This window comes from Typopeltis vanoorti, chromosome 20, assembly GCF_054136105.1.
Source record: "Typopeltis vanoorti isolate ZY-2024b chromosome 20, IOZ_Tvanoo_1.0, whole genome shotgun sequence".
In the NCBI taxonomy this organism is placed as follows: domain Eukaryota; kingdom Metazoa; phylum Arthropoda; class Arachnida; order Uropygi; family Thelyphonidae; genus Typopeltis; species Typopeltis vanoorti.
Genome location: NC_143568.1, coordinates 22,066,298 through 22,092,637, shown reverse-complemented (window position 1 = coordinate 22,092,637; position 26,340 = coordinate 22,066,298). Strand labels below are relative to the sequence as shown.

Here is a 26,340-nt window from a genome sequence, read left to right as displayed (position 1 = left end):
AGATAAGTCCCAGCTATACTGGGAAAATAACCGTGCAATCTTCCATCAGAAAAAAATCTGAAGATGGCCTTAATTCCTGAACTTGTACAGCCAGTTTCTCTTGAAGAGTTACAGGAAGCCTTAAAACTCACCAAGAATGGCAAGGCTGGAGGAGTCGATGGTATCCTCCTGGCTGCCCTTTTCTTAAAAAATTATAAATGGAAAACTACCAAAACTGTGGTGGGAAGCCAAAATAATTGCTGCGAAACCAGTGAAAGATCCAAATAATGTCAAAAATCTACGACCTATCTCCACCTTTAAGTTCTTTGAATGAATTCTCCTTAAAAGAATTTCACCACTCATCGAAAGAGCACTCTCAATTGAAAAAACTGGCTTCAGGCCGGGAAGAAGTTACTGTGACCAGGTCCTGGCCCTGACACACAGATTGAAGGAGGCTTCCAGAAGAAACTTAAATTCCGAGTCATTTTCATTGGCCTAACATCAGCTTATGCCACAGTCTGGAACAGGGGCCTTCTCCTAAAAGCCAAGCAATATCATAAGGTGCAAAACAACTTTCCAGCTTTTTGAATCGATTCTCTCCAACAGAAAAATCCGGGCCAATATTAGTGGAAAAAAGAGCAGGCCCAGATTCTTCCACAGGGGCTCTGTGTTATCCTCTTTACTATTTAGCATCTACATGTCTGACTTACCACATACCAGCTCAAGCAAATATATATATATATACGCCGATGATCTCACAATCCTAAACCAGTCTGTCTCCAGGTTTGTCAACCTGGAAACAACCTCGAACACAGACCTGAACATCCTGGAGGTGTACTTCAAGCAGTGGTACCTGAAGCCAAATCCAACAAAAACAGTGTTCCACCTGAACAATGCAGAGGCGAATCGACACCTCAACCTCTCTTTCTGTGGCAAAATGGTAGAAAATAAGCTTCACCTGAAATACCTTGGAGTGAGCCTGGACAGAAGCCTAACCTATAAAAGGTCCAACAAAATTAAAATGAGAAATAATATCTCATGGCTTGCTGGAACAACCTGGGGTTGTGGTGCTGATGTCTTAAGATCGTCTGCACTAGCCTTTGCATTCTCTGCAGCAGAATACTGTGCCATGTCTGGGAAAGAAGTGTGCACACTAACATTATAGACACCCAGCTAAACTCTACCAGATAACACATGGACAATTAGTGGGACACTGAGAAGCACCCCTCTCCCCTGGCTGCCTGTCCTAATAACATTGCTCCACCAAATATGGAGAAGACAAGCCTTGCTTAAAGTATTTAATAAAGTAACGAGAGCCCGATCCTGCCCTGGTAAATCCATCTAGTCTTTGCCTAAAATCAAGAAACCCTTTCTGGTCCATGGATGAACTCTCTTCAGCTGCCTTACCATCAACACCTGGCATGTGGAGAGAACGCTGGTCCAACAATCTTCCAACAAATGGTTTCCTGGTTGAAGATCCCTCTGCTCTGCCAGCCTGGTTTTGCCCTTCCTAGGAAGATTCAGTCATCAATCAAAAGGATCAGAACTAACCAGGGCAGATGTGGCTACCTACTGCATAAATGGAGACTGTCAGACCACCCTTATTGTGACTGTTCTTATGTGACCCAGACAATCACTCATATCGCAAATGACTGCCCAAGGTGCCAATTTCGTGGTGGTGGCTTCCAGGACATCCATGAGGTGAAAGATGAGGCATTGGATTGGCTTTCTGGCCTGGACATTGACCTGCAGCTGCTTTTGCCATAAGAATAAATAAATATAAATAAATAAATGAGAAACCATTGGTAGTTAATTTGAATATGTGTGTGATTTTGTTTGCTGCAGCATGTGTGAAATGTATTCATTTCGTAGGATGAGAGATTTGCAGAAAAAGAGTGAAACTGGTGACTTCATGCCTCAGGAATTTTTGAGAGTGAGTGCCATAAGTGTAGTGAGAGTAAAGAAAAGTGAGAATTGAACGATGAAAAATGAGAAAATGTGAATGTCAGCAAGGTTGTTGTTGTTGTTGCAAGTAAAGTGTTGGGAGCAAGTGAGGATGCATGCAGTACAAGTGATAGAAAGAACAAAATGGTGAGAAATGAAGAGAACGACAATGGGAATTAAGAGATTGAGCACCTACATGGAGTTCTTCAGAGAACAAAACATGGGAGAGAAAGTGAAAGAGATAGATGTAAAGGGAGAGAAAGCATATGAAAGGGTGAAAGATACAGGATAAGGATCAAATTTTTTATGGAGATTTCACAATAAGGAGTGCTTGTATAGAGGATGGTGAAATCATGTTTCTTTGAGGTCAAAATTAAAGATGTTAGCAGTGTTTAAGGATACAGATTGAGAAAGTGAAGGAGATAATTATTTTGGTGGGTACTGATCTAGCAGATGACAAATGTGGGATGCGAGAAAATACAAGAGAGTTGCTGGTGCACACAAATAAGAAGAGTGAAGAAAGTAAAGATTGAAAAATTTGCTGTCACAGTATAATAGTAGTGAGCCAAGAAGACTTATTGCAAATGAGTCAGTCTGCAGGTTAATGCAGAAGAATGGTGCGGAGTGAATTTGATAGATGAAAGGTCTTATATAAGGTCGATGGTTTCCATTTGAATAGATTCAGAATACTTTTTAATCATACTTTCAAAATACTTTCTCATAGCCGATGACAGAACTCTCTATTCCTCTTATTCATTCACAAAATCGTGTAGTGCTCTAATGAATCAAGCTTCAAGATGTTTTACAACCAATGTCTTAAACACCAATCTCCTTGTCATTCTCAAGTGAGGGGAAGATTATCTCATGACTTATAATGCTTCCAACAATTCCCCTCTCCCTCACTTTTGCTATCCCCAATCACTGTTCTCTTCTTTGGTTGACTTTCACATCTAGCCAATCCTGGCACAAATGCATTACATCCACAGCTTCAATAAGAGTTTGGTATTCTTTTTTTATCATAAACAATACTTTTTTTTCCCTGCTCAACTTCTGACATTTCACAGAACAAATAAAAATATGAAAGGAAGCAGGTAACGAAAAAAAAAATCGTGATATTTTAAATAAAGTATAGTCAGTCCTTAATTCATGACATGTTCCAACAATCCTGCCATAAGGAGAAAAGTCGTCAGAAATCACTGTATGAACTATAAGGATATGTTAAGTAAATGCCTGAATGCTAAAACATATAGGTCTGTTTTATTACATTTTAAACTAATTTTATCATTTGTGTATAGTGAAATGCAATGCAACGTACAAATTATAAATAAAACTGTTCATACACAGTACAGTTCTGTGTGCTCAGTAAAATAATTGCACATAAACTGTTCTACTGGCTCTCTTTTAAATGAACTGCCCTTTATCAGAGTTACATTCATCTCTAATAAATACAATACCAATATTTAACAAAATAATTAATAATTATGGCCCTCATCCAAATCCTCCTATAGAAGAGGTTTTCTAGAATTTCTATTCCATACGTAATGTACTGGAAAGAACTGAGACCACTTTGCCAAACTGACTTACAAGTTTCTTTTTATCACGTTTAGAAATTAAATTCCTTCCTAGACTTTCTGAATGACAAATATTCTCTGCCTTCTCATCCTGGAGTTTATAGAATCCAGTTCTCATGTGGCCTTTGTATTATGGACAATGGATTGTTCAGCTCAGCTTGTCTAGAACATTAAGACTATATTTTACTTCATGGGTCCAATAAGTCTGGTTTGGACAGCCATACCTTATCTAATAGGTATAAAATTCACTGGAATAAAACTTGTCTTACACAAAAGTTATTTTTTACTTGAAAGACTATATAAAGAAAGTTGTGAAGCCACACATTAAGAGACCAAACCTCAACAAGAATGACTGCCTTTCCAATTTTTCAAATTTAGGAAGTCATGCCTAAGCAACATTCCTGTGCTTAAAAAAATTAGTAATTATAATTTAAAATTTATTTCTTTGAATTCTATTGTCACATGCACTTATATTTTCAGTTTTGTTTTAATTTTTTAATCTTTTTTTAGCATTTAACGTTAGTGTACTCATTTCTTGTCCTGAAGAAGCCAGACAGACTTAAGCTGGTGAAACTTGTCGACGATTGTATATATTTATATAGAACTATGGTTGACTAATAAATCCAAAAAGAAAATTTCTCATACTTAGTGTAAAGGGACCAAATATTAACAGTTTACAATGCTGTATTATTAATTGGATGATTCATCAGTGGAGGAAGGGGAGGCTAGTTCATCAACAACAAATTTTTCAAATTCAGAAATTGCAATAAAGCATTTGAAGGATGGTTAAACAAACAACTTCTAGAGGGTCTAGGCTCATCTCTTCATAAGGTCAGTGGCAGACAGCAGAAGTGGGTTTTTAAAAATCTGTATCTGTACATTACACACAACTTAACCCGATACTTTGTATTTTCTTTACTGCATAAATTTTTCTATAGCAAGCAACTGAAGCTTGCATCATTCTGTCTACTTCTCTCTACAAAATCTCTCTACGTTGATATTTATTTCTTCTGCCAATTTTTTCAATGTAGACCTTTTTTTTTGGGATCAGATTCTTCTCCACCACCCCACCTTTCTCTCTCTCTCTTTCCTTCTTCTGAAACTTTGTGCTTCTAACTCTATAGGTCTTCATTTGAGAGCTTTTCTTCCACAGCTTTCACCAACTACTACTCTACATTCTCAGTGTCAACCTCCAACTCTTTAGCCAATGGTACTACCTTGTCATTAACTTCTTCTAAGGCTTTGTCCTTGTGAAATCGTGTGAATGTATGAATATATAATTTTAGACGCTTCTTCCAAACACTACTGATATACTGTGATGGTGCCTTGCTTGGCATCTACATTTTTTTACAATGCAAGATATTGCATTGTAAAATGTTTCTAAGAGTTTCCTCACCCTCAAGTGGCAGCAATAACACCGTGGCACATGGGTTGCAGGAAGGAGGTGGTATTCGATGAATATATTAATGGGATTGCGATCCTTAAGTGTTGAGTGGTAAATTGCATGTTTATAAGCCAAGGAATGACTGTAAAATAAAATAATAATAATAATAATAAAAAAACTAAATGGCTGGCTAAAGAGTTTAATAATACCAATATCAAAAAAACTCCTGTGACTACAGAGGAATAAATTTCCTTTGCACAACATTAAAATTTATGTACAAAAATAACTGGAAATATCATAAATAATTTGATCAACTTATTAAATCTATTGGTTGGATAAACAAATGCACAATACACACAATATTTTTATATTAAAGCATATAACACAGCAATTATTGGAATGCAATAAACCTCCCAAGACAGATTTAAAGCATTTGGTAAAATGCTTTAAAAGTTAAAAGATAATGACTACACAAAAAATAAGAAACATACCAAAATAAATAGCAGAACATCATCATCAAATTCCTGACATTTACCCTCAACAGGTGTACAGGATATGATAGTATTACATGAAAAATTTACATCATTACTAACTTCCTACCTACAATTTTCTGCTAAATCAATCTGTTTCCTGTTAAAGCTACAACATTGTCAGATCTTATATTTAGATATCTATCTTCTAAGGCACTTTTTACCATATCAATCCACCTATATCTTGGGCTTCCTCTGGGAAGACCAAGATATAGGTGGATTGATACTGCCAACCTGGAGAGAACACCTGTTTGGCTAATCTTTCCTCGCCCATTCTGTTTAGGTCACCATACACCTGAGATTAGCTCTGCTAACGCATTCCTGGATGCTGACAATGTCAAATTCTTTCCTAATATCCTCGTTTTTAATATGATATTGCCATTGATGCCATCTGTTCACACCCCTAATCTTTCTCAGGACTCTCATATCTGCAGTCTCTAGTCTTTGGTCAAGTGTTTTACATCTGACCCAGCTCTCAGATCCATAAGTTAAAATTGGTTTGAACATTGTCTTGTATACAGCTAATTTAGTGTTTTGACTAATTTCTCTCTTATTCCATATAAATTTATTCAGTTGACTTCCTACAATACCAGCTTTGTTGATTCTGTTATCTATTTCTCAAATTGAATTTACCATCTTCACTAAAAATCGTGCCTAAGTAGCTGAAATGTTTTACTTGTTCTCCATTCACAATGCAACTGATATTTTCACTGCTTTGCCTATTTTCATTATCTTTGTCTTGTTATTGCTGACCTTCATAACGCATCTATCTTTCCTTTGGCTATCTATCACAACAGTTATTCAATTTAGTCAGGGAATCTTGCAAACTTGTAACATATTTATTTAGAAGTATAACATCGTCCGCATAAAGCAAAGAGCATACATTAACATCTCCAATTCTGATATCATGTTTAATACCACTTTTCTTCATAATGTGATCCATATACATAATGAATAACAGAGGGGATAATGTACATCCTTATCTGACACCAGATTTAACATTAAACCATCTGCCTGTACTTCCTTCAATTCTAACTGCTGACTTACAACTCAAATAATGACTAAGTATTGCTTGATATAATGATCCACTGACACCATACAACTAGCATTTTGAATAGTTTCTCTCTTGGCACCTTGTCATATACTTTTTCCAGATCTACAAAACTTAAATACAGATCTTTGTTATATTCCCATGACTTTTCAACTATTTGTCATAAAGTGAATATCTGATCCTGACAGCCTCTATTTGGCCTGAATCCAGCTTGTTCATCACCAAGCTTTTCTTCCACAATTCTTCTCAACCGTTTCTCGAGTATACTGCCATAAATCTTGCCAGGAACAGTCAGTAGGGAAATACCTCTGTAATTTGCACATTGTTTTATTTCCCTTTTTATATATGGGTACTATTAGAGCTCTACTCCAATCATCAGGAATTCGTCCCTCTGCCCAGACCCTCTGAACTATGCAGTGCAGCCACTGCAAAACTTTTATACATCTATACTTGAGCATTTCTGGTCTAATATCATCTACTCCAGCTGTCTTTCCACATTTCAGACTTTTGATGGCTTTTTCTACTTCAAGCATGGATATGTATTATTGATTGTATGCCTGGTCAGTGTTTTTTATCCCTGTGCTGTCATCACTGCTAGTTTCATTTAGCAATTTTTCAAAGTAATTGCTCCATACTTCAAGGATATCTTTTTCTCCTGTTTTCATGTCACCTTTATCATCTCTAATTCCTTTTACAACACTCTTTCCTCCATTTCTCTTCTTCAACAACCTCCAGAATATTTTGCCACCTTCTTGATATTTATTTTCTATGTTCTTAAAAGTCTTCCCATGACTTTTGTTTAGCTAGTTTTACACAATGTTTAGCTTTCTTACATTTGTCTCTGTATTCTCTAAGAGCACAAGCTGACTTATTTGCCAAGAACTTTTGATATGCTTTCTTCTTTTCCTTCACTGCATCTTTACCTTCTTGTGTCCACCAGGGAGTTCTGATTTTTCTATCCTTGCAGACAACCTCACCACATGCCTCTCTGGCAGAATCAATCAATCAATGTTTTCTTCAGAGCTTGCCACTGAATCTCCAAGATTTGATTCCTGTTCTTATAAACTCTTTCATTTTTTCTTGAATAATGTTTGTATATTTTAGTCTATAGTTCACATCTGAGAGCTGCTCAACTTTTATTCATTTTAAAACTTTCTTACATGTTCTTTTTTTCAATATGAAATTCAATTTTATCCTGCTTAAGACTAAATGATGATCACTTCAAATTTCAAATCCTGTACACTCCTGCACCAGAGAGAAAACATCACTATCAACAATAATATAGTGAATGAGACTTTTCTTATTCCTTGCCTCTTCTCTCCATGTGAATTTGTGCACATTTTTATGTTGGAACATGGTGTTAGTAATAACCAGTCCATGTCCTGAGCAGAAATCCAACAAGTATTTGCCATTATTATTAGCTTTGCTCTTTACTCCAAATTTTCCCAAAATTTTTTGTATGTCTGACAATCATTTCCTACTCTGCTATTTAGATCCCCAACAAGGACCAACTTTTCCTTTTTCATTGTGTCAGTTGCTTTCTGTAAAGCATGAAAAAATTCCTTCACTTCTACCTTAGTAGAACCTTCTGTGAGATCATAGGCACAAATATGTCTCATTGTCCAATTCCCCATTCTGATATTTGCCCACATCACTCTACTTGAAATTGCCTGCCATTCAAGAAGATTAGCCTCGTATTTAGTGTTGAATACTATGGCTACTCCTTTTCCTTGATTGCCATTGCCTGAATATAACATTTTGTATTTATTGCTCAGAAAAAACTCGCCGGTTTTGGTTTTTTTTTTTGTTTCAGTCACTCCTATTATGTTGACTGAAACAAAAGGAAATAACAGTTCTATAATAAATACAGAATATGAACAAACTAAAGAAATTAAAGTAACCAAAGAATTAGACAAGGTAATTCATCTTATTTATCTTAGTGATGAATGAAAAAAAAAAAACCTAACTGGCCATGATTTATGTCACCCAAAACATGGATATGAAAAGGTAAGACGGTTGATATATTTCATCAATATGGATGTTTTAATGGTTAATAGTTTAAAATGAAGATGACTGACAAAGATTATAAAATCCATTTAATACTGCACAAAAAAGGCAGTTACTAAAGAATCTAAATTAGAAATCAAAAGAAAAATAATAAAAACAAATCAACAACACTGGCATTACACAAAGTATGGATTAGTTGACAGCCTTATCTGAAAGAATGAGAACAAAAACACAGAGTAGGGCACTGTCATATGCAGTAAAAACACATGCAACAACTTTAAAATTTACACAAATAAATGAAACTATGCACATGAAAACACTGAAATAAATTGAAGACATAATATTTTTAACTTATAATGCATTATAAGTTACATTTATGCAATGCAACAGTAATAATTTTTTGCAATCAATTTCAAATACAGTGGTATCTCTTGTTATCTTTTTCCAATATTATGATTCAAAGAGAGAAGATAGTACTTTTTATCAGGCTTACAGAAACAGGGTGTCATTAAACTCTTCACAGCTTTTCATTTAAAAAGCTTACCTGAGGTTGAATTAGGTAATACACTTAATTCAACCTCAGGACCATTAATTAAATACCAATAACAGGCTCCTGCAAATTTAAAACTACACAAAAGAAAACTCATTATTACATTATTAAAAGAAACCTCAAGGGAGTCACGAACTTATCGAGGGAGGCTATGCTATTTGCACCAGGTGTGCATACCTGTTCCTGAATTTATTCATACTACATGCACGAACAACATCCAATGACAATCCATTCCAATCACACATCACTCTATGACAGATAAATATAGCCCTCATCCACTTCTTGACAGCAATCATTCTCAACTTCCAAGGATGTCCTTGTGTGTCTCCTTTCTCCATCCTCCATAAAATGAAAAATTCTGTATAACCCTTTCAGAAGTTTGTAGTCATATTATCCTTCTTTCTCCTGTCAGCTAGTGTCTGCAGCCTACAAATTCTCAATCTGTCTTCATAATTAGTATTCAACAATCCTGATATCATTTTTGACATTCTCCTTTGAACTCTCTCCAATGTATCAGAATCATCACTGAAACCAGGACACCAGACCAGAACAGTCCAAGTGATGTCTTATCAAAGCCTTGTAAAGAGGCAAAATGATTTCCTTACCTTTACATGTTAAGGTTTTGTATCAGCATTTCAATTATTCTCTGAGTTGTATTTAAATTTTTGCTATATGACACTTGAACTTCAACTTCCTGCCTACTAAAACTCCAAGATCCCTAACCTGATCAGCTTCTTCTAGCATAAGCCCACCAAAATACGACACTGGATATTTAATCACATTAAAGTGCATTACCTTACATTTATTAACATTGAACTGACAGCCATTTTCAAGTGCCCACAATTCCAGCCTATTCAAATTATTCTACAAGTACTGAATATCAGCAGCTCTCCTGATTACCCTACTTATCTTTGCATCATCAGCAAACAGCTGTGTCGCATGTCAGATCTTTTCCAACATCATTAATGTACAGATTGAATAACAGTGGACCAAGCACTGATCATTGTGGTACACCACTGGTTACCTTAAATCTCGCAGAGTCACATCCCCCATATACCACTTTTTGATATAAGTCAGTCAGCCATCCCCTTATCCACGCTAATATTCTATAATCCAAAGCCATATTCTTCAATTTATGCAACAGCCTACCATGCTGTATTCTGTCAAAAGCCTTAGCAAAATCCAAAAGTATCACGGTGTATCTATTCCCCTTGTCTTACTAAGTGGTAACATTATAGAATGTGAGCAAGTTGCTAAAAACATGACCCTCCCTTAGTAAACCCATGCTGCAAAATATTTTCTGTCAATACATTTTTGAATACAAGCCCTAACCAACCTTTCCAACCCCCCCCCCCCACCACCACCAAGATACTGACTGGTCGATTGTTGGATACATTGGTCTTTGCATCACCTTTGTGCAATGGGAATACAATACATTCTTTCTACTCCTGTGGAGTCTTCCCTGTTCTGAGACTCAAATTATATAGTCTAGTGAAAGGAATAACCAGTTCAGCTGAACAATCTTTTAGCATCCATGCCTATGTCTCATCAGTTCCTATTGCAGAATTCTTATTCAGTTTGTGGAACAGCTCTAGTACTTCCTCCTCATACACGAGTTTCATCATACAGTGAAGAGGTAGTGATGAGTTCAATGTTGCATATGTTTGGTTGATAGCTTTTAGCAAAATAGCTACTCACTGGCCACCTGCATACCATCTTATGGTATGCAGTTGGATGCAGTGAAATCTACATTAGTGTCCCACAAAACTTATGGGGCATCTTGATGACATTGCATCTACTGGTTAAAATTTTCAACAAACAATTCACATGCTATGAAACAGAAAGAAAAATCTTAGAATCTGCAAATTTGTATTAAATCCATTCATCTAAACATAAATCTGAGCTTTGCTCTTTATGGTTTTATAGCAACAATTCAAACCTTTCCAACCCCCCCCCCCCCACCACCACCAAGATACTGACTGGTCGATTGTTGGATACATTGGTCTTTGCATCACCTTTGTGCAATGGGAATACAATACATTCTTTCTACTCCTGTGGAGTCTTCCCTGTTCTGAGACTCAAATTATATAGTCTAGTGAAAGGAATAACCAGTTAAGCTGAATAATCTTTTAGCATCCATGCCTATGTCTCATCAGTTCCTATTGCAGAATTCTTATTCAGTTTGTGGAACAGCTCTAGTACTTCCTCCTCATACACGAGTTTCATCATACAGTGAAGAGGTAGTGATGAGTTCAATGTTGCATATGTTTGGTTGATAGCTTTTAGCAAAATAGCTACTCACTGGCCACCTGCATACCATCTTATGGTATGCAGTTGGATGCAGTGAAATCTACATTAGTGTCCCACAAAACTTATGAGGCATCTTATTTTATTTTAATTTTAACCAGTAGATGCAATGTCATCTACTGGTTAAAATTTTCAACAAACAATTCACATGCTATGAAACAGAAAGAAAAATCTTAGAATCTGCAAATTTGTATTAAATCCATTCATCTAAACATAAATCTGAGCTTTGCTCTTTATGGTTTTATAGCAACAATTCAAGTATTTTGAAAGCATGTATGTGCACCTGTGCACAGATGTTTTAAATGATCAGAATTCCATTTGATTGGAAGGTAGTTTCAAGTAGAGTGATGTGGGACTTCAAAATCGGAAAATTGACAATTTCCTAGTTTGTGCCCCTGTCCCCATTGCGGGGTCATATACAGAAATATCTCATAAATATGCATTTGTGTCTATGGTGCCACAGAAAGTTCTTCTATGGAAGAAGTGAAAGAATTTTCCAAGTCATTGGAACAGGCAGTTGACAAAGAAAATGGAAAAACTAATCATTGTTGGAAATCTGAACAGCAGAATAGAAAATGAATCCCACCAGGCATACGAGAACGTTTTGGGAAAATTTGGAGAAAAGGGATAAGCTAATAATAATGGTAAGTATTTAATGGACTTCTTCTCAAGACATGGACCAGTCATTACTAACACCATGTTCCAACATAAAGATGTGCACAAGTTCATGTGGAGAGAATACACAAGAAACAAGAAAAGCCTCATTGATGTCATTATTGATAGTGATATCTTCATGCTGGTTCAAGATACAAGAGTGTATAAGGGATTTGAAATTGGAAGTGACAATTACTTAGCAGGATAAAAATGGATATCAGCATTGAAAAGAACAGTATGTAAGAAAGTTTTAAAAATCATTAAAGTTGAGCAGCATTTATCAGGTACTGGTAAACTATAGACAACTATACAAACCTTTATTGAAGAAAATCTGAAATAATTTGAAAACAAGAAACAAACCTTGGAGTCTCATTGGAAAACTCTGAAGAAGACATTGATTGATTGATTCTGATAGGGAGGTATGTGGTGAAGTTGAAATTTTAGAAAAATAAGAACACCATACTGGACAAAAGAAGGTAAAGAAGCAGTTATGGAAAAGAAGAAAGCATACCTAAAGTTCCTAGTAAATAAGTCGGCAGATGTCCTAAAAGAATACAGAGAAAAATATGCGAGGGCTAAGTTATGTATAAAAGTAGCTATAAAAAAGTCATGGGAAGACTGGTAAGAATATAGAAAACAGATATCAGGAAAGTGAAAAACTGTTTTGAAGGCTACTGAAAAAGCTTAGAAATGGAGGAAAGAGTACTGTAAAAGGAATCACAGATGATAAAGAAGACATTCTAGATGTCTGGATTAATTACTTTGAAAGACTGTTTAAACAAAACAAGCAGTGACAGATCCATACAAGAACATTTCCAAGCAGCATGCAAAGAGGAGTACATATCAATACTTAAGTTAGAGAAAGCAACCAAAAACTTGAAATGTGAAAAGGCAGCTGGAGTAGATGATATTCAACCAGAATTACAGAAGAATTTCTCTACTAAGTGCTCCAGGTAAGATTTATGCTAACATACTTGAAAAGAGATTGAGAAAGATTGTGGAAGAGAAATGTGGGTTCAGACAAAATAGAGGTTGTCAAGATCAGATTTTCACTTTACAACAAATAGTTGAGATATCATTGGAATATAACATGGATCTGTACTTAAGTTTCATAGATCTTGAAAAAAGCATATGACAAGGTGCCCACAGAAAAGCTTTTCTAAACATTATAATTATATGGAATAAATAGAACATTATACGGAGCAGTACACCGTCCATATTTAAGTTGTAAGTCAGCAGTTAGAATTGAAGGAAATACACAAAGATGGTTTTGATGTCAAATCAGGGGTAAGACAAGGATGCATATTATTCATCATCTATATGGATCACATGAAAGAAGTGGCATTAGATCTGATATTATAATTGGAGATAGCAAACTAGCTCTTTGCTTTCTGCAGATAATGTTGTACTCCTAAACACATCTAGCAAGTCTCCAGGCTACTCTAACTAAATTAAATAACAGCTGTAACAAATTTGGTATGAAAATCAGCAACAAAAATAGACAAGAAACATTGAACACATCAACTGCGAATTCCTTTAGCATTTCAATTATTCTCTGAGTTGCATTTGCAATCTTTGTTACACCTCAACCCTAAATTTCAACTTCATATCTACACACTCCAAGATCCCTATCCTGATCAGTTTCTTATAGAATAATCCCACCAATATAATATGACACTGGATATCTAATCAAGCCAAAGTGCATGACCTTATAGTGACATCCATTTTCCAGTGCCCACAATTCCAGTCTATTTAAATCATTTTGCAAGTACAGCATATCTACACTCCTGAGAAGGGTGGGCTATTCAGTTGAGGAATAGCCCATCCTTCTCTCACAGACTCCCTTCAGTCTGTGAGAGAAGCACACATCTTCTAATCATAGAACTAGAGCAGCCACTGGATAACACCCATACACCGTCCAACTTCGAACACACCAAACTAACTTCTCATCAGATTCCTTCGCTCCATCCACCTCTATTCTTTGGAACAATCTCTCCACTAAGTATAATCTCCCACTCTTTAAGAAACATGTCAACGGGTTACATTTTTCTCCTTAATCACTTGCTGCACTTAATACTGTAGTGTGTTATTGTCTTTTTGACCTTTCGTGTGTGTGGGGGGGAGTTAAAAAAAAAACCACCATGAGGTACAATATCAGCAATCCGATTATGAATCCTGTCTAAGTAACACCAGTAATATTTATTTACTATTTTCTATATTACAACTTCTCAATTTTATACATATGAAGAAGTCCTCTGTATAGTCACATTTATATAAATATATTCCAGTATATAGTTCATGTAGTTAGCACTGGTCACAACCTAATTCCTCAATGAATGCACCATAGCAAAGTCAATGCTGAACTATTGGATAGCAAAGTTTCTACTGGCTGGAGGAGACACACTCTCAGTTAAACTGTGGCACTAGTTCAGTATTAATGCTGCCCTATGGCTGGAACAACCTGTGTTTAAATCCCATCTAGGATGTGAAGAACTGTTATCCGGACTTTTCAACTGAAGATGAGTTAGCTAGTCATATATATATACAGGGTGTTCGGGATAAATTTGACAGTTTCGTAAGGAAAAAGAAAATCTTCTTTGTATCTATTAAATTTAATGAATTGACAAAAAAACATTACAGGCAGAGTTAATTACAATACTATCAACAAGATTTACTCAAAATAACCACCATTAGCATCGATCACAGCTTCAATTCTGCTTCGGAACCTCGAACAAGCTGATGCTACAGTCTCCCTGGGAAGGGCCGCAAAAACTGTTTTAATTTTATCCATTAACTGGGCTTTTGTATTACTGGAAGTGCGATTGGTGTCTTTTTCAACTGCGCCCCATACAAAATAATCCATGGGGTTAAGGTCTGGGGAGTTTGGAGGCCAAACGTTTGGACTGGTGAAGTCGTAGAAATTTTCAGACAACCATTTTTGACTTTTCCCAGAGGTGTGGCAAGGGGCCGAATCCTGCTGCCATACATACGGCCTACCATTGCCTACCCTTGTTATCCAGGGCTTGACTACAATTAGCAACTCCACGAACAAAGCCCGAATTCCAATGCCAGGGTTCTTCAACACCTGTTCCTGCAGATTTGCGAGGAATTCTGCTGTACGAACGCAATCAGATCGTCTGCTAGGGATCTTTCTTCTTGCTACATCCTCGTAGTCACCATTGCAAGTCTCTAGTTCATGCCTGATTGTTTTTACTGTATTCAGGGAGCATTGGGCAGCAGTCGTAATATCCTTATTTTGATGGCGGGCACGAATCATCATGATGCAAGTTATTCTCTTCCATGATTCAGGTGGGTTCCAGCTATCCATCCTTTCTGACATCTTGTATGTGAATGAAGAAGGGTCCAAACTTTTAAATGAAGAGAAGTGTGTGTTAATACATGTAACTTACGGAAAAATATAATTAATTATAAATATGTCAAATTTATCCCGAACACCCTGTACACACACACACACACACACACACACACACACACACGTGTGTGTGTGTGTGTGTGTGTGTGTGTGTGTGTGGAGGAGGCAGAGTTTTGCTTTCTGGAAACTTAGGTTTTGAATCCTGCACAACAGGCAAACTGGCCATAAGAACTTGCAGACATGGCCTTATAGCCTATGCAATTTACTCTGGCTTCAAAGCCTTAGCTGTTTCAGTTATAAATCAAAAACAACCAACCAGCTGGTTCAGCATTAAATTAAATCATGATTACATATAATTTATGACAAAAAAGTAAATAAGACGTGAAAGTGAAGAAACTAAAACTAGTCGTTACTTATTAAGACAGATGATTTTCATCACCTGGTGTGAGACTACAACCATGCTTATTGGAGAGTTGTGGTCTCAAGGTCTGAAAAAGTTTCATGTTGGATCTCTACAGCAGGGTTCCTGAAATTTCTTACTCTCAGTCAATCTGCGTATTATATGCACGGCTGTGGATGAGATATACAATCTAAAAAAGATGGAGGGGATGAATTATCTAGATCAGTGTTTCTCAAACTTCAGATATCCACGGACCCCTTCTTAAATTTTCATTATTACCAAGTACCCTAATTAATTAATTCAAAATATTAAAAATCTATTTTATTTGAATTTATATGTTCATGTAAACAAAAAATATGATTTATTTTTAATAGAACAAACTTTATAAAGATACTATAAAGTTTTACTTACTTGAAATAATTTATCATCAATGAGAGGAGTGAAATTGCTTATGGTGAGATAAAATTTCAGCAAAATTTGGCTCTATAGTTATTAATTTCAATCTCAGATGCGGTTCGACATCTATAATGCGATTCCTCTTCTTCGTCTTAATAGCTACGAGGGCCAAAAATCCAACTTCGCACAGATATGAACTTGGAAATAGAAAAATGAACCTTAGAGCTTTATCTGTTAATTCAGGAAATTCATTCTGTATTTGTAGCCAAAATGATGATAACGTAATCGCACTGTATTTATTTTTTAGAAAACCATCAGAAGCTAGTTCTAAAAGTTGTTCTTCTATTGACAATAGACCCTTTGTCATAAATTTGTTTTTATTGAAAGGGTATCTTATCCACTCAATATTAATGACTAATTCAGGGAAATACTTTTCTAGATTCATTTGTAAGCTTTTTAAATGCTGCATGATAGTAATTTTCACATCATCATCAATTTGTTCATTTGAACTTGCGAGCAATTCACGAAGCAGCGATGGAAACACGTCAAATTCTCCATTACCAACCCACTTTTGCCAACGTGGCGTTCACTTTATCTTGGACATGAAATATAGAAATTTCCTTGCCTTGTAAAGATAAATTAAGACTATTTAATACAGTAAATATATCTGCCAGGTATGCTAATTGACTGAGCCATTTCCAATTATGTAAATACTTTTTCAATTCAAACTTTTCATCAAGAAAAACTTGTTGTTCATTCCGAAGTTCAAATAAATGAGTAAGAACTTTTCCACAAGAAAGCCAACGAACATCGGTATGAAAAAGAAGTTGTGTATAGTTGCTTCCCATTTCTTTGCAAAGTTGAGAGAAAAGTCTGGCATTTAGAGGATGGCCTTTAATATAATTTAAGATTTTTACAGCTTCATCAAGAACTTTTCTTAGGTCTGTAGACATCATATGTGTAGCCAAAGCCTCCTTGTGTATGCAGCAGTGTGTCGACTTTGCATTTGGTGCAACAGCTTGAATCCTTGAAACAAGTCCTTTTTTAGATCCGACTATGGATTTCGCTCCGTCCGTGCTTATTCCAACACAACTTTTCCAATCAAGCTTGTTTTGATGCATAAAGGTATTTATGCTGTTGAATATTTCTTCTCCTGTTGTATGTTCTGGCAAGGGTTGGCAATATAAAAGGTCGTCATGAATTTTTTGATTTTTTTCGTACCTAACAAACACTAGAAGATTTGAAAAATTTGTAATGTCGGTGGATTCATCTATCTGCAACGCATAATAACGACTCTTACGTATATCGGATAACAATGTTTGTTTTATATTTTCAGCCATTTCAGTGATTCTTCGATGAACGGTACTATATGAAAGACAAATCCTATCAAAAGATCTTTTTGCATTATCTCCTATCATAATTTCCGCTATTATTTTTGCTGCAGGCTTGACCAAAGTTTCACCAATTGTTTCTGTTGCACCACTTTTTGCTATTAATAGCGACACACGATATGAAGCTTCTAAAGCCTTCATGTTTTCACCTCCTGACACGATTGACGTCACTTTTTGAGATTCTTTTAAATTTTTTAGTTTATTTTGAAAAAATTCGACAGGTTTGTCCTTGCATTCATTATGTTTCGATTCAAAATGGCGATTTAAATTACATGGTTTCATGCTTTCATTTTTTAAAGTTTCACCGCAAATAATACATAATGGAATAGGTTCCTCTTCATTTCCCGTCCATGAAAATCCACATTTCAAGTAATTTATATCGTACTTACGAAGTTTTCTCATTTTCTTCCTAGTTGGTTCTTAAGAGATGTCAGACAACACACACTTATCAATTTCACTTGATATCAACATTTTCTTGTTGCTGACAGCTACTTGTATCTACTATATTACTCTCTTTTGAGCATTTTAAAAATCCAGTCTTTAACCAGTGATCCATACTTAAGAATTTGAAAGCTAAAAAAAAAAAAAATTACAGTATTTAACGAACAGTCCTTCAACAAATGGCTAGTGAAAGCAGAACTCGAAACAGACAGCAATGGTAGGCCAGTAGAGATAAAGCAGCTATGAAGACGTCCATATGATTGGTGCGGTATTAACAAAAGATCGCGCTACTAAGTGACAAAAGCAAGCCGACAGTTCAGTTGAAATGCTAATTCTCTTCAACCGAATTCCTTATATAATATCTGAAACACATTCACTATATATTTCTTAGTTTTAACACGTTCACTCAAACAAAACATATATTGCTGGTGCACAATATGGTTTTGATTGTCTACTATACAGCATTTTATGTGGGAGGGGTTCATGCGATTCATTAGTTCCGTTTTTACCCAGTAGTCTCTAATTGCACTATTTGTTGAGAAACATATTACACAGCCTGCAGATGTCTCTGTACCTTATTCAGTGATACAATAGGAACGTTTTACATTCTCAAACTTAATTTTATTCCATGCGTTAATGACGCATAGCCGAAAATTGCCACGGACCCCATGAAGACCGTTCGCGGACCCCCCGGGGGGTCCACGTACCACATTTCAAGAAACACTGATCTAGATGAAAAATTATTTTTAGTTTTTCACATTCATGTTGCAGTACATGTATGCTTAATTTTTGCATGCCATTCGCAGATGACTTAATACCACTAAAACAGCAAACACTTTGCTGTAATTTAACAAAGAATAAAAAATATCTCATATTAAGAATATAAGAATGAATGCTTACTAGTTTAGAATCAATTTTTGCATCCAGTCGTGCATTGCGGATCAAATCAACAATCCAACGTTCTGACTCCTCAGGTGTCATGTTCAATTTTTCAGCAAGCATACTGGGGTGAAAATAGAGAGCCAAGTGTAAATTTATAAACTAAATAACATTTCACACTAATACAAACTTTCCTTTAAAATAAACCTAAACTATGCATAAAAATTTAATCTGAAATCTCCATTAATCATATCTGCATTTATAGTTATAACATTATTGTACATCAATATGAAATATCTTTGGTTCACACTTTGCAGAGTATCATTTTTAACAAGGTCTTACGCTATTATGAATAACTGAAAAACCCTTCTTCACTGCAACAAGGCTTTCAAATTTCATTTACCATGAAAAGAGCTCCATCAAAGGGTTTCAATGGAGTGTGTAACTATGACCTATGTGGAGCCAAGCCAGAAAAACTTCCTCTTTATAGTCTCCCTGTGCAGTATAGATTACTACAATTGGATTTTATACTTGATTTGATGGAGCATGTTGTTGGTATCTTTATTCCATGATAACTGCCACAGAGATAAATGTTTCTGTCTTATGATCTGACTGTGATCAGTGTAGGGAATAGATTGCTAGTGAAAGTTTGAGAAATGAGCTGACCTAGCTGCAGTGTCTGCAGCCTCAAAAACCCCTAAAGAGGAAATTAAATTCTGGTTGATGCCAGTGTGGCAAGCCACAATGGGATCAGCTAGATCCCACAAGTTTCAACACTATTGTGTTGAAACTTGCACAAGATTATAATGGTTTCAAGCCTGAATGAGAACTAGCCGAGAAATAATTAGGGATGTTGTGACCAAATTAGTGAAGGAGTGTTACCTAGTATTCCGGCTGGCTGGTTGATAAAACATCAATTTTTGTTGCATCACCACTTACAGCAAATACTTCTTTGGTTGAACTTGGGATTGGTGAGAGGAGGGGGATTAGAGATATGGACAAACGACTGACAGGACTTTAATGTTTAGGCAGCTGGACCTCAGCAAATCAAGCCTCAGAGAGAAAAAAGATAGAGGGGAAAAGTAATGTTTAAATATTGAAAATAATTCAAAAAGAGAGGATTCTAGATTTTGCATTCTCTGGCATGAAATCACAAGTACAATGTCTGTTTTATTTATTCTTATGACAAAAGCAGCTATAGGTCAATGTCCAGATCAGAAAGCCAATCCAGGGCCTCATCTGTCACCTCATGGATGTCTTGGAGGCCATCACCATGAAATTGGCACCTTGGGCAGTCACAATAAGAGTGGTCTGACAGTCTCCATTTATGTAGTAGGTAGCCACATCTGCCCTGGTTAGTTCTGATCCTGTTGATAGATACCAAATCTTCCTAGGAAGGGCAAAACCAGGCTTCGGAGCACAGGGATCTTCAACCAGGAAACCATTTGTTGGAAGATTGTTGGACCAGTGTTCTCTCCACATGTCAGATGTTGATGGTAAGGCAGCTGAAGAGAGTTTGTCCATGGACCAGAAAGGGTTTCTTGATTTTAGGCGAAGAGGAGTGTAATTTGAAGAGTCAGGATACATACAGTAGTTGTAGTTGATATCTGAGATTCAGATGATTGTGAGTGGAGATATTGTGAGTGGAGATATACATCATTTATGTTTTACATTTATTCTGCAAATGCTGAAGTTATCTGGAAAAAAAAAGTTTTTTTTTTTTTTTTTTTTTTTTTTTAAATACTTTGGACAAGTTTTTATTTTTAACTACAGTGACCTTATTACTTTATTTTTTTTAAAAGTCCAATTTTGGTAAACAGAGAGTAGGAATAAGTAATATGAAGAAAAGACTCTTCACATTCATAAAGAAAACACCAGTTCACTGCAGTCATGATTTTCCCAATGTCCCTCTCTTCCAAGGATGGTCTGACAGAGTAGGCAGCAGCAGGATTATAAGCCAGCAGATGGGAATGCTCTTGATGTTTTACTCTCAGAATTGGTTCCATGTACTAGCAGCTGGCTAAAATGGAATCACTCTATTGCTGCTACACTCTAGAGTGGAGGAAGTTCTAGTCCATAGTATGTTGAAGGGTATCACTTGGATTTCATGAAAAAAAAAAAAAAAAAAAAAAAAAAAAAAAAGGGGGGGGGGGAGGGAATTGTTGAAATTACAGCCAAAGTAACTAAAGATATTGAAGTCAGTGTATTATGACTGTTAACTGCATATTCTCTGGCTGGTTTGGCTATTTTATGGGTTAAAAAAAAAAAAAATCTGTATAAAACTGGCTAATTCACCTTCAAACAAAAGAAAATCCCTTTTGGCTCTTTGCATCATGGAGGAGGGAGGGAAGGAGGGGAAGAAAGAAGCCAAAATCCTCTGGAGACCAAACATGCGATCAGAACTAGGAATACAGCTATTTGCTGGGAATACCCATTGTTTCTGCCTGAATTCCCCCCTCCCCTAAGGGAGGAACAGATCACACCTAGGGCAAAAGTTTATTAGGAGAGTATATATTGTACTTTACCTGTCCATTAGCGAACCATATTGTATGAAAAACTTTTATAACTCATAAATTAGGAATTAGCATTCTATTAGATGAGGCATATACAGGGATCCCTTGCTTAAAGCAGCGAAATTAACTGCGGCAATCCCTTGATATAGGCGGCAAGAGTTTCGATTAATGCGCCTTTAAATTTACCATGCAAAAACACGCAAGCCTCATGGCATGAGCACGATGTCATTCCTCCCATGCAGCTGTGCTCCCAGGGCCTGAGTGCCAGCCAGTTACTTCGCTGCTAGCATTAAGAGTGGGTGTATTACAAGCTTCAGTTGTTCTGCTGTACGTATTTACAAATTACGTTCTTTGTAAATTTTACAGCCCATTAATCATGTCGAAGAATAAGAGCAATCCCACAACGGGTCATTAAGTGAAAAAAGAAGAGGAAAGTAATTACCTTAGATACAAAACTTGATATAATTAAAAGATTTAAACGTGGTGAAAGTAAAAGTAAGATTGGAAGCAAATTTGGTTTTAACCAGTCTACAATATGGACTATTTTATTCAAAGCTGATGAGTATTGTGTGCAAGGTAAAGTTGCATCTATATCTGCAAGTATGCAATGCACATGTAACCAGAGTGCTATAATGGTTGAAATGGAAGATCTGTTGATTATTTGGCTGGAAGACCGCAATCAAAAGAGAATTCCAGTTAGTGCCTATAATATCATGGCCAAAGCTCTAAGCCTGTTTTCAAGACTTGAAGAGACTAAATATAAAGAAGACAATTCAAAATTTGCAGTTTAGGGTTGGACTAAAGAATGTGAAAATAACAGGTGAAGCTGCTGCAAGTGCTGATGAAGATGCTGCATCCACATTTCCTGCTGAGCTGCGGAAAATTACCGAAGAAAATGATTACAATTATTGCCAAAATTTCAACGTAGATGAAACTGGAAAAAAAAATGGCATCTAGAAGAAGAAGAAAGAAGCAGCGCAGCCTGGCTATAAAGTATCAAAAGATTACTTAACTGTTATGCTTGGAGGAAATGCTAACGGAGATTTTAAATTGAAGCCGCTGCTTGTCTGTCGAACTCAGAATCCAAGGACTTTAGATAAAGCACCTGGTCATCCAAATTCACTTAATGATCTGTGTGAGAATGTGAAAGTTTTATTTTTCCCACCAAATACGACATCATTGCTACAACCTATGGACATGGACGTCATTGCGACTTCCAAAGCCTATTTTCTTAAAAAGACATCCTCAAGGGCAGTAGAAACAACAATGGAAGAAAATGCAATTAAGCTCCAAGAATTAGGAAAAAATTTAAAATTAAACATGCAATTGAAAACATTCATGACTCGTGGGAGCAAGTGTCTTCTAGTTGCATGAAAGCTGTTTGGAAATACCTTTTGACAGAATGCACTAATGACTTAGGTTGTTTTCAAAATCATGTGAACAACGTGGTCGAAGAAATCGTTGCAATTGGTGAAGACCTTGGTTTTGATCGTGTTGATGCAGAAGATGTTAAAGAATTATTGGATTCAAATTCAAAAGATTTCAGTGATAACGATATTCCTGAAATTCCACAACAACGAACAAATGGAATGTGAAGATGAGGTTCCAAAGGAGATAACAGTCAAAGAACTGAATGGAATATTTCGCAGTTTAGAATCGCTTAAGCAGCAAGTAATGGATATAGATCCAGATGTTAATAGAAAAATGCTTGTTTGCCCAGGTCTGGAGAGTCATTTTGCTTGTTATCGTAGAATTTATGCCGATAAGAAAAAAACTAAAACTGTTCAAATGACTCTTGATAACTTCTTTTGATAAAAAAATTGCAGTAACTAATGTAGGTACAAGTATTTATTAAACATTTACTTTGCATTCATTTTTTATCTTTCCTAAAAGAGTACCAAATAAAATGAACTATTAATACAGTAATCGATCATGGACGAATTGTACTTTTTACCATTGATTATTATATTTGATTAACACGATTTTTATATATACGTGGCAACATCAAGGGATACCTGTAATCTGATTTCGTCTCCACCCACATAACAAAATTAGTAACGTTTTTTTACAGCTTTCCATACCCCCCCCCTCCTCAATTTCTAGATATAGCATAAGTCAATTTTCATATTCGATAAATAACATGCCTAAAACAAGGAATGTTATTAGTCAAATCCTGAAATTGAACTATTCATCATACATTAACAAATGAAAATGCAATTAGAGAAGACAGATAAAACTAATTTTAAATGAAAAATTAATTAAGAAAATAAAATGAAAACTTACTTAATAGAAATGCATTCATGAATGCGGCAAAAAGTCTCAAATATGAAGAGTCTAGCATTTTCAATAAAGTCTTCAAGACAAGCCACTAGAAAAAAATCTGTGGCCAGAACAGATTCACATTCTCTTAATTTTTTCTGTGCTCCATCAAAGTCAAAATTCACATATAAACATTCCACAAATTCTGTAATTGGATCTTTATATGCATATGATTCCTGTAACATGTAAAAAAAAGTATAATGTACAATAAATTATAAAGATTTGGGCAAAATCAAATATTAAGCATTATAACTTTCAGAAACATTCACTGATGATGAAACCCCAAACAAAATAATAGTAGCAATTTACAATTTTAAAGATATAACCTCATATCAGTTAAAATTAGGAACTAAAATATGAAATTGGAAACCATTAGGTTGTGGCATTTGACAAGGTTGCCCTTTATCACCATTACCCTTTAACGTATATATCAATGCCATTGTCGGACATGGAGAATGATAGTTCGTGAAAATATCCCACTAAGAAATGATGGCCATCTTGATACAGTTATGTATAGATGATTAAGTATTTCTGGCCAATAATGAAGAATTATTACAATATGTGGCACACCATTTGGCAACTCCTATAGGTAGAGATGACCTGCTAATGCTTCTGCCTGGTATCTCCACTTGGGCCTGGCTCCCACTGAAGAGACCTGAATAAAGGTCGAAACTAGTCTGGGTAGTGGCCCTTCCCTTAATGCATAACATTAGACATATCCGCAAGGAGGTGTGTTTTGCATTAGAGGAGATACTGAGAAAGGAGTGTTGGTAGTTTGACCCACCTTTGCAACGAGTTTCCCTGGTGTTGTACCACCTTACCCCAGTCCTGAAGATACTTTCAGGCGCAAACTTTGTTTGCTCACACTTGGATAAAGGATTAAACTAATTTTATTATATTCCATGCATCATTTAAATCTTATTGCTGAAAAAGTTTAATAAATGACTTACTCAGTTAAAATGAAATTTATGAGAAAAGCCACAGGATATACATTACTAAACCAGATGAGTATGGTTGGTTGATAAGGAGTTTATTGGTGCAAAGACAGCAAAGGTCATACATATCAAACCAAAGATTACAGCAACACTCAAAGTAATCTTTCTTCTTCTTGTTCATGCTGTTTTGTTACAGACCAGCACTCTGCTCCATAAAGTGCAACTGGTTGGATGACTGTATAATAGATCTTGGATTTGAGATGCTGGGGTATTTTCTTGTCACACAGGACTCCAGTGACCTGGTGCCATTTCAGCCAGGCAGCATTAATGCTTGTTCTTGCATCTGGGAAGATACTACTATCAGATGTCACATGGGATCCAAGATACTGAAAGTTAGAGGTCATAGTAAGTTCAGTACCACTGACTAGGATTTTGCCATTTGTTTGGGTGCCACATTCTAATTCAGTTTTTGTCAGGTTAAGTCGCAAACCTAAGTTGTCATGTTTTCCACTGGGTGACCAGTAATTCAAGTTCCACTCTAGTCTTGTGGGCCAGCAGAACATTGTAGCCATACGGTAGGGTCCATGGATGAGATTGTTGCAGGTCTGTAGTCATTGTGTCCATGCACAAGATAAACAGAAGTGGTGATATGGCAGATCCTTGGTGGACACCTGCCCAAATGTTAAATGGCTTGGTGACACCAGCAGCACAGCAGACAGAGCTAGTGATGTTAGTGTAAAGGAACTGCACTCAGTATGTATAGGCTTTAGGGACACCATGGGTACATAGAGAGTACTAAATCAGTTCATGTGGAACCTGACTGAACACGTTCTCCAGGTCCAAAAAGGCCACGTGGATTGTCTTACTTTTCTCCCTGTGTCTTTCCATAACCTTTCACAAAGCCACGTTGATTTGGTGATATAGTACTAATGTCTTTTAAATGGGCATCGATTATGCATTCAAAAATCTTCATGGTGTGGAAGAGGAGGCAAATGGGGTGGTAGTTAGTGCAGACAGTGGCATCACCTTTGCCTTTCCAAATGGGTACTGTAGTGCTAGTATGCCAGTCAAATGGGATTTCATTTTCCTTGATGCATTTGTTGAACAGTCCTGTTAAAAACTCCAACCCTCTTTGTGTACTAATGTTTCCTCATGCTTTTATGGGGATATCATCAGGTCCAGTCACCAAGAACAATACTGAAGGTGAAATAAACCAGATGAAAATAAACCAAACATATAATAAAAAAACTAAATAGGATACCTATATCCAGCAACAGACAAAAATGGTTACAGCATGCAAACAGAATGTACAGGACGGACCAGGATAGATTCTGAGAGGAATTGCTAGGAAGACTAGCCTAGCAATCGCATGAGACTGGAACAGGTCACCAGGCCTACTACTGGATAAGATGATAATGATAACTTGTATCTTTCCTGACTTCTTGTAGGCTTTGAGGTTCACTTTTGGAAACAATTCTTTTACAAGGAATTTTGTATGCTACATTTCAGGAATTTCCTAATACTTCAGGAATAGTAGAGGATACATAGAAATATGGGATCAATTAAAAGGCTCAGCGTTTGTACAGCTTTCCCCTACCGATTCCACTCCCCCAGTTTCTAGATATAGCACAAGTAAATTAATATTTGATACATAACATTCCTAAAACAAGGAATGTTATCATGTAGTCAAATCCCAAAGTTGGAATATTCATTCAA

The 26,340-nt window shown here is 36.1% G+C and overlaps 1 protein-coding gene across 1 annotated transcript in view; it reads right to left on the bottom strand.

The window, feature by feature from the left end:
* The window catches only part of eIF3e (eukaryotic translation initiation factor 3 subunit e), a 119,629-nt gene that overhangs the window by 10,160 nt on the left and 83,129 nt on the right, over positions 1 to 26,340 (bottom strand). The window contains exons 10-11 of the mRNA XM_090410758.1: positions 23,654 to 23,865; positions 18,879 to 18,981 (exon numbers count right to left, since the gene is read on the bottom strand). Of these exons, the coding sequence (XP_090266884.1) occupies positions 18,879 to 18,981; positions 23,654 to 23,865 (315 nt within the window). The remainder of the gene's footprint in view (positions 1 to 18,878; positions 18,982 to 23,653; positions 23,866 to 26,340) is intronic.